Source organism: Genypterus blacodes, unplaced genomic scaffold, assembly GCF_046128005.1.
Source record: "Genypterus blacodes isolate CSIRO-AG114 ecotype Tasmania unplaced genomic scaffold, CSIRO-AGI_Gbla_v1 ptg000061l_1, whole genome shotgun sequence".
NCBI lineage: Eukaryota > Metazoa > Chordata > Actinopteri > Ophidiiformes > Ophidiidae > Genypterus > Genypterus blacodes.
Genome location: NW_027466873.1, coordinates 3,301,032 through 3,310,461, shown reverse-complemented (window position 1 = coordinate 3,310,461; position 9,430 = coordinate 3,301,032). Strand labels below are relative to the sequence as shown.

Below are 9,430 nucleotides of genomic sequence, written 5' to 3'. Positions count from 1 at the left end.
CTTTACTTATATTCTTCTGTCTCTGATTACTTTGCTCTTTTCTGTAAACAGCCTTCTTAAGAATATCCTGTATGTTTGTTGAACATTTGTTTTCATATTCTCAACAAGCACTGTAAACATCAATGCCCTTTTTTTAAATAATTAATAAAAGCAATACTTTATTATGTAATTTTATTCATTTTTCATCAATCAATTTCAAGAGCATCCTCGCCAACTTGCAGCAACAATACAAAGTCCCAGACAAAGAACATCATATAAAGACAATACAAAATATCAAGATCAGAATTAAATATCATAACATGGTTAAATCACAAGTAAAATCATCAATAAAAATTGTAAAAAATCACGCAATAAAAACAAACTAAGATCACACCTTTGAAACAGCAAACAGCTGTCTGAAACCATCAAACAATAAATAAAGTCCATCAAACATATCCTGTGATTTCAGCTACTACTGCAATAATTCATATTCTCCTTAGCAGACCAATATTTGTAATTTGACATGAAAGCTGTTTTACAGAGTTCAGTGTGGTCTTCAAAATAGGGTCCTCGTAATCATTCTGATTTTTTGGTGAATGTATTTATAGACTGACTGGTGAAACTAACCTACAAAATAAGAATATACCAATACCTCAGTCTGCAGAATGTTAAACTGGACCATCCAACATGACCTAACAGAGTACATCAATGAATGAATATCTTTTTAGTTACAAATTTCTGTGCTCCAAAATATATGATATATAACATATAGGTCCTCAAAATATGCATACAATACATCAGCAGACTCAAATGTAGGCAAACAGGGTCAAAAATGAAATGCTCAGTTCCAAGGTAGCTTCTAAGAGAAGTTGTGAAATGTTTTTTACCTTTCAGGTAGGGTTTACTTATTTGTTTTTGATTGATATTACAGTTATGCAATTATACATCACGGAATTCAGCACCACAGTCATCCGAGTTTTTAGTGTTGGATCCAGTTTGTTTATCTTTACCTTTCTGTGACAAAAGATACACCATTGTAGCTCATACACGAGTGACGGTCAGCTGACCAAAGATTATTTGTTGGAGGCCATAGTTTGACAGTTTGTGGTTCACAGAATAACATAAATGAAGAGAGCCATGCAGCCAGCGCTGATGAGTCCAGAGATGGGGACTGTAACAAACCAGGCGATGAAGATGTTTCTGAAAAGACGCCAATCCACAGATTTCTTGGAGCGCAGCCATCCCACAGCTACCACAGAGCCAACCTGTGCTCAAATGAAATGATCGACAATCAGCACACTTCGATTTATCATATTCATCTATTATGTTATTTATGTTGGAGTGTCTGAGTTTTCAGTTTCGTTACCTTGCAGTGGGTTGTGCTGACAGGGAGACCAATATTGGATGCCACGACAACTGTGAGTGCGGAAGCCAGCTCAATGCTGAACCCACTAGATTGGAAGAAAACACATACTTGCTATGGCAATCATACTGACAATGGTTGATTGATAAGTTCTAAGCCTGGTATAGAAATACCTAATCACTGCACATAGTTTGCACGTATACGCGCAATGAAATGCATAACCTTAATAAAAATGCATAACCTTAATAAAAAACAATATTCTAAAAATATTTTATAGCCATTGATAACTCCCTTCTGTGCTGGGATCAGATCTTATTATTCAACACAACTCAACATCACTTCTGTGTGATACCTTGATGGTGTAATGGGAGTGAGGTCTTTGCCCAAAGTCTGGATCACCCTTCGGCCCCACACCCAGAGCCCAGCACAGATGCCCACTCCTCCATACAGAAGCAACCAGATGGGTGTGGGCGCTGTGGACACCACTGACCCGCTCTCGTAGAGAAGCCAGAGAGCCACCAGTGGACCAATGGCATTACTGGAAAATAAAGATTGGACAGATTGTATAAGACTTCCTCACTGATGACTGTGTTTATTAATTCACAGATGTGTCGGCCTTTGCCTACCTGACATCATTCCCTCCATGAGCAAAGGAGCCAAAACAAGCTGTGAGAATCTGGAGGAATTGGAAGAGCGTCGAGACCGTTGGGTGGTCAACCTCCAGCTCATCCTCCTCTGGAGCGACCTCCCCGCAAGTTTCCTGTATCACAGCCACATCCTGGACTGCACTGCCACCAGTTACTGCTGAGCTGTAGCTGCTGTAGCTGTCCACCCTCGACCTTCTCTGCAGCCCTCCTTCAGTCTCCTTGAATTGAGGATCTCCTTGAATGCCATAGATGGCCATGGTATATGAGGTGTAGCTGTTGTTCCTCCGGATAGGCCGTTCCTCTGTATCGCTGTCACCAATGCAGTCGCCAACCTTTGCTTTGTGAAGCTTGTGTAGCAGATCTTTGTAAAGGCCAGAGTCTCTGTGAATCGTGTGAGAGCGTCCGCTGTGAGGATCGATGATAGTCATGGGGCCAACGTTGCCATTCAGTCCTGTGGAAATAAAGTGTACTCTAATTGTATTCCAATCTCTGTATTTGGATTTTGAAGTGAAATTTGGGGTGGATATAAAAGGGATTAAAACCACAGAAGAATCTAGATGACTTCTGTTTATATCTACAACTATTTATTAACAAATTTACGTGATCATTAATTAATATTTGTCACCGTTGATCAGGTCTAAGTCTTTGGTTTCAATGTCCATATCAGCCTCCTCTGAGCCTCCGAGCCTGAACGCCACCTTCTGACTGTCTGCTGCAGGGGTCAGGGGTTCAGGGTCACGCAGTTTGGGCGGCTGCTCTGCAGGTTCGCTCGTGCTCTTCTCCACCAGAGGAGTATCACAGGGTGTAGCAGCTGTTTCACCTGAAGTACATGGAGTACTGAGTAAGATCCATTAAGTCATTTATACACATTGTGTCTGTGCTAGATATAATTAATTAATGCTCTTTTAGCCACATCTAGTTTAAATAGAAGTAGAATGTTGGAATCGGTTTACCAAAATGCAAGTGCGAGGCAATTTACTCACGTTTGATTTTCTTCCTGAGGCGTGGACAGACAACAAACCAAATGAACAAAGCCGTGAGGAAGGCACAGCCCAATGCAATGCACAGTGTACCCCACCATGGCAGTTTGTCAAAACCCAGCACTAAGCACACAAAACAGGGACACAAGAGAGAACTCTGTCTGAGACCAGGAGAAACACAAACTTATTCATAACTGCTCCATCAGGTCCTCTAAAACTTATAAGAATAAAGTGAACAGCTTGAAATTCACTTCATTTGAACATTGTAGGCTCACTGCCCTTCGATTAAATTTTTTTTCCATATTTCCTTGGTAACCACTCCCCTATCTGTCCTGTGACTCTTGGTCATGTGATCTGAACAAAACGTGATTATGTAAAGTGACTACATATCAGCAAAAGCACAGTCTCCTTCAGACAGATAGCAAGAAACTAACTGGCCTTGCAGCCACTGATAAAATACAGAATACAGACACTGTCAAGGACACAAGTGATATCAGTTTTACTTTACTTCTAAAGCCAACACAGAACTGCCAAGCTGTCTTTGCTGGTCTTTCATTGAACTAAGTAACAAAGTAAGGCCAGTTAGTTATGAAAAATGTTAATATTCCTTTACATACACAACTTACCTGCTTTCTTTGTATGGACATACATATTCCATATGGCTACAACCATTATTAATTGCACAGATAAGACTGAGTTGAAAAAGACAGTAACGTTATTTTTGTATTACGTGTGTATGTCAGGAAAATTTTGAAAATTGGCTTGTGTGATAAGAGTCAGTGTGTCAATGTGAGAAGTGCATACTGTATATTTTTTTCATAGCAGGAGCTATGGTGTGTGTATTATTCCTTGACCCACACACACCGGCCTGAAGCCTTCAGTAAATGGCCCAGGCCAGGTGACTTCTCGAAAAGTTCAATCCTGCAAATAAAACAAAAAGCAGTGGAAATAGCCCATTTCATAATCTGATTTCTCTAAGATTTGTATTAAACTTTTTTTGGTTTGTTGAACCTTTTATAATCCAGTTCGGCCTTTTGATTGTCACAATTCTCTTAAAGGCAGGCATGACCAAACAGAAAAAGGAGAGCTTCTCCGTTTTAGATGAGGGATACTGTATACCCAAATTGCGAAAACAAGAGAGATCTGAGATGTGTTGATCTGAGATGTGTTAGTATTTCAGGAATGTCTCCTCATATTCTATCACATACTTCTGTCTCAAGAAGAATGTCATCACCACTTATCTGTGTTTCCAGGGACACAACAATTCAGACCTCATCTTTGTCCCGGGATTTCAAGAGCTGCTGTGTTAGTGTAAAGCAGTAAGCCAGACTCAAATGAAACACAGGCGCAGTGTGTGTGTGTGTGTGTGTGTGTGTGTGTGTGTGTGTGTGTGTGTGTGCTTGTGTTTTTTACTCACTTGGTGCTCCTGTAAACATGATGGAGAAAATGTTGACGCCCATGGTGATGGCATAGAAGACAGGAAGCGCTCTCAGGCCATTGGGTAGAGGGTCAGCCTGTTGATATCCGAATGTGATCAAACCAAAGATTCTGTCATATCCGTAATGGTTAATTGGCCAAAGAAATTGTTTACCTTATTCAAGATGAATTTGCGAACAAAATAAAAGAGAACTCCTGACATGATCCCTGATAGCAGAGGGGAGAGGAACCATGACGCCACTGTTGGAAAACAAAGCAAACCTCAATTATAATGACCATTTAGGTTTAACTGATCATCACAAATAAATAACAAAGTATATTCACCAATGCGGAGTAGCTCCATCCATTTGACCCCTTGGTAACCTCTGGCTACCATGGAGAAACCAATTGTGGCACCAACAATACAGTGTGTTCCCGAAATGGGGAGCTTCAGGAATGAAGCCGCCAGCTGCCACACAGCAGAGCCTGTAGCACAAAAACATTTTCCAGTTCTAACCAGATCATTCTGAAAATGCAGTACTCCCAAGTCTTCAAATCAATCAATCAAGCAAACTGTTATTGCTTGTTTGTATTGTATGTTGATGGCTGTTAGAATACATGAAGTACAAATGCAAATTCTAAGCAAAAACACAAAAGCTTTGACATAAAGCCACGCTGGCCCACATACAGAGTGAGAAGGACCCTGATATGATTTTCGGTGTTTTGTTTGATTACATTTTGGACTTCAGACAGCTACTCTTTGGTTTGGTGTGTTTATTTACTCATGGACTACACTGGATATGATTAAAAGATTGGGATCAATACCTGCAAATTAAATGTATATGAATGAAGTTGCCTAGTTGTCAACATTTATTGTATGTATTTGTTAAGGTGAAGCAATGGTTGCTCACTTCCCCACTCAGCCTGTCCTGTATCCTGTATTCCATATGCCGAATGTATCCTCCTTCTGCCCTCACTAACTTACCCGCAATATGAAACAAATATGAATACTCACCACACATAGCACTTATGGATCCGGCCATCAGGACATGTTCAGAACCGTTGTACATTTGGACGTCGATGATGCCCTTTCGGATCGTCTCGCTGACTTTTGCCCCCAGCAGCACTGAGCCAACCGTCTCAAAGATAGTGGCCAAGATACAGGCCTGCCGCAGGGTGACCACCCCAGAGCCGAAGGAGTTAGCCACGTCATTAGCTCCCACAGAGAAGGCCAGGATGAAGGCTATGACGAAGCCAAACACCAGCAGCCACATGTACCCCGACAGGTCAGACTGAGAGACCAGGGCCACAGTGGTGGCAGCAGTTATGGCTGCTAGTGTAGTTGTATCCATTGCTAAATCCGTTCAAATTTCTCTTTTTTACAACCAGATGATGTCAAAGTTTATCCAACAATGAGGTAGTGTGTGTTAGCAAATGTTCAAAATTAAAAATAATCTACCTCCACTTAAAGGATTAAAGAATAGAAATATATGTTGCAGTCCTCAGCTCAGTTCAAAAGTGCTTAAGGGGAAAAACGTATTGCTATCTGTGTATGCAGGGTTTGTCTACAAGCTTCGACATAAAATGAAAGGACATAGAGTGGGGGGGGGCATCCATTGTGACTCACAGCTCCGATGGCACGCTGCAAAACAACCAAAGAGTAAAAAGTTGAAAAAGAAACAAATGTTATAGTTTTATTGGTGCCTAAAAAAAGATGAAGTTGAGCAACACATGAAAAAGGCAAAATGCTGACACCCACTGCATTCATTATTTAGCTCTGGGGCAGGAGATATTATCAACGTCAATACAAACACAATTACAATTACACTATTAGGTTTGACTCAGTGCGGGAAGCAGTTAAAGTTAAAATGTGAACTATTACCTCAGGGACTCGGTGTTCATGTAAGCAGCACAGACTCACAGCACTTTGTTTTTACTTTAGTCTTTATGTAAATATTTTTATGCCATGTCCTACAAATGGTGTTTGCATTTTTCATGGAAAACAAAATCAGAAATCTTTCCAATATGGCTGCATTATAACAAGTTATAGCATATTCATTTCACTTTACACTTTATCTGCATCAATAAATTACACATATGAGAATTATAATGAACATACATTTGAGCCAAAAGTTGTACTTGCTAAACAGCTCATATGAGCAGCAGCTATTTGCTTTTAAGGCTTGTGTAGATATGTCACAAGCATTCCGTGACGATGTTTGGTTGTTTATAGCAGCCTTTGAAATCTCTTGTAAAAGGTTGTAAAGCAAAATCATAAATATAGTAAATCCACTTTAAACTTCCAAAAGCTAGGAATAATTGACCCATTCAGGCTGTCAGCGGTCAGTATTCACAACAGTCCATCCATCACAGAATGCTAATCTGCTTGAAAGGGTTTCATAATTACAATACAAATAATAGAAAGGAAAGGTGACAGGAATGGCAACAAGCAAAGACGAGAGAGAAAGAGAGAGGTAGAAAGAGAGAGAAGGAGAGAGAGAGAGAGGTAGACAGAGATAGAAGGAGGGAGAGAGAGAGAGGTAGACAGAGAGAGAAGGAGAGAGGTAGACAGAGAGAGAAGGAGAGAGAGAGATCGACAGAGAAAGAGAGAGAGAAAGAGAAAGTAGAGAGGGAGAGAGAGGGAGAGAGATACTCACATGTTACCAAATGAAAAGTGTCCTCTTCAGTCTGTTCTGTGTGTGTCCTGTAATGTGGATATGGACTGGTGTCTCTCTTCAGGGTCTGTCCCTACACTGCAGCCTGAGTGTTATATATCACTCTGACTGGTTCACGCCTTTACACCCTTTACACTGCAGTCATGGGACCTCGGCTGGGTAAAGCTAATGTTTAGCTGGTTTGTTGACATAGATTGAGGATAATTACAGTTCTCTTTTTAAGGCTAGTTTATTTATATCCCTAAATTATATTTTCTCAGAAAAACAAACACAAATATTTCATGTTTTGCCTTAAATGGTTAAATATATCTACATCTCGCCTAGAGATAAATACTTTTTCTGTATCAGTGTTGAGGTTATGGATGGTCTTTCCTTTTAATATAAAAGGTCTCTTTAAGCTCCAATCCTGATTGTTTTGTCACTTTGAGACAAATACCAAACTACTATCCATGCACCACCAGTGGCACACCAGACGCCCCCTGGTGGTTTGACAGATGACCCTGAAAATTGCTGCATTTTACCAATTGAAAAAACTGAAATATATGCACATTGTCTTCATTATTTGAAGGAAGAATTTCATTTATTAGGGTCAGTTTCAAATAATCCATTCAGTGTGCACAATATGCACCTCTATTTATCAGTTGATGTTACCTAACCTAACACACCAAAACCATTGATAAATTATAATTTCTAATTCATTCCAATTCTTGTGCACTGTATGTCTTTGACACAACAGTCAATCAATCTAAGACAGACAGCATTAGTTGACTTGATGAAATTGAAAATTCCAATAATTTTCCATAATGGATTAACCTCCTCTTATCTAATGAAACATAATGAATACAAATGAATCATTTGCCTCCCTTTCTGAGGATAAAAAGGTAGATGTTTTAGAGCACGTGTTCCTACATTGAAAGATTTCTACTTTGCAGATTTGATTGTAGTTTGCACATTTCATTATAGTTGAACAGAAGGTGAACCAAAAGTTACAACCTGTGTTACTGATCAACCTGTTATTTGTCATGACTCTCCTCTTTCCAGTGGAATTCCAGGAGAGAGTGTTTCCACATGAAGCGTCAGCAAGATTAGCCCTTTTCTAAACGCTACATTGCCTCCAAATTTGCTGATCTGTTCTTCTTCATTACTCATTGGTAGATGATGTGATTTGGTTCTATCACAGCAGTACTGTAGACGGGTCAACCCTGTGAACTCTATGAAGCCTCTTACAAGTGTCAAAGGAAATGATACAAAACTCTAATCCGTTAAAAGAATAGAAGGGGCCTGCACTTTGGACTTGGACTGTAGTTCGGAGTTTTACAAATACTTTTAACTTGTATCTTGCCCTTGTAATTGAAACTCAGAGTAGGTTAACAAACAAAAGGGGCTAATTTCACCAATATGTCACCAAAGTGCAGTCCAAGCACACTAAGGTTTTATAACCAACAAATTAAGCAGTAAGTTTATCTTGGTAAACTGGTGTTACTGGTACAATCTTTGGATTTAGAAATGTTCACTTGTATCACTTTGTATTAACAGTTTCATTTTATGTTTGTGCAATACAGTAGACTTTATTTCTCTTGATCAAACCCCTAAAGAAGGTCTACTCACTGATAATGTAGACATTGTCTTTACAACTACTTTACTACTACAACTACAACTATATTTGATCATCAAATTTAGTTATATTCCAGATGTAACAAACTAGATAGTGAAGAAGATTCTGAAATAGAGAAAATTAGAGTCTTGTCTATGCTTCAAATACAAACCTGTAGTGGAAGCAGTTGCTCCACAGTTCTATTATTTACACACTTGCAAACATGAACAGGCATAAAATGGGGAGAAGGAATTTGAAAACCTAAATAATGATGATTAAATGAAGCTTCCAGTTTCTGAAGATTGCAATCACCTGATCTTCTGAAACAGGAAAAACATTACTTTATTATAACATTTGAACCAAATGTTTGAAATGAATAAAGACACAATTGTTGTCACACAATCCTTCCGGGCAATCATGCTCTCATGAGATTAGAGCTTTATTTTGATTACACACAGAGCACTTCTTCATTTGTTGACATCTTTTGACAAACCAGACAAAGTGGGAGAACTTTCCCAGAAATCTTTGCCGGCTTTCTGTGTTGTGGTGTGTACTTAATTACTACTGTGACTGCAAATGACAGTTAAATGTTGTTTTCTGTCATGTTTTAGGTGATCAAAAAAGTAATTATGCGCCTTTTTTTTTGCAACACTGTGCTTTTGTTCTGCAGCAGTATGAGAATGTTGTCCCTTTTCATTCTCAGGCCTCGCCATGTGGAACATTGTTTAAATATTCTGGTGGGACAGCGTCCTCTAGTGGACACAAGCAGAACGATT

General features: G+C 39.4%; 1 protein-coding gene across 1 annotated transcript; it reads right to left on the bottom strand.

The window, feature by feature from the left end:
* Nucleotides 1-156: 156 nt before the first annotated feature.
* On the bottom strand, nucleotides 157-7,163 carry slc20a1a (solute carrier family 20 member 1a). The gene is made up of 11 exons (XM_076154339.1): nucleotides 7,043-7,163; nucleotides 5,401-6,027; nucleotides 4,731-4,871; nucleotides 4,561-4,646; nucleotides 4,387-4,483; nucleotides 2,973-3,092; nucleotides 2,615-2,809; nucleotides 1,969-2,440; nucleotides 1,695-1,880; nucleotides 1,346-1,430; nucleotides 157-1,244 (listed from the first exon to the last, which is right to left on the bottom strand). Exons 2-11 carry the CDS (start codon nucleotides 5,735-5,737, stop codon nucleotides 1,089-1,091), a joined length of 1,875 nt encoding a protein of 624 aa, XP_076010454.1. The 5' UTR covers nucleotides 5,738-6,027; nucleotides 7,043-7,163; the 3' UTR covers nucleotides 157-1,088.
* Nucleotides 7,164-9,430: the final 2,267 nt, after the last annotated feature.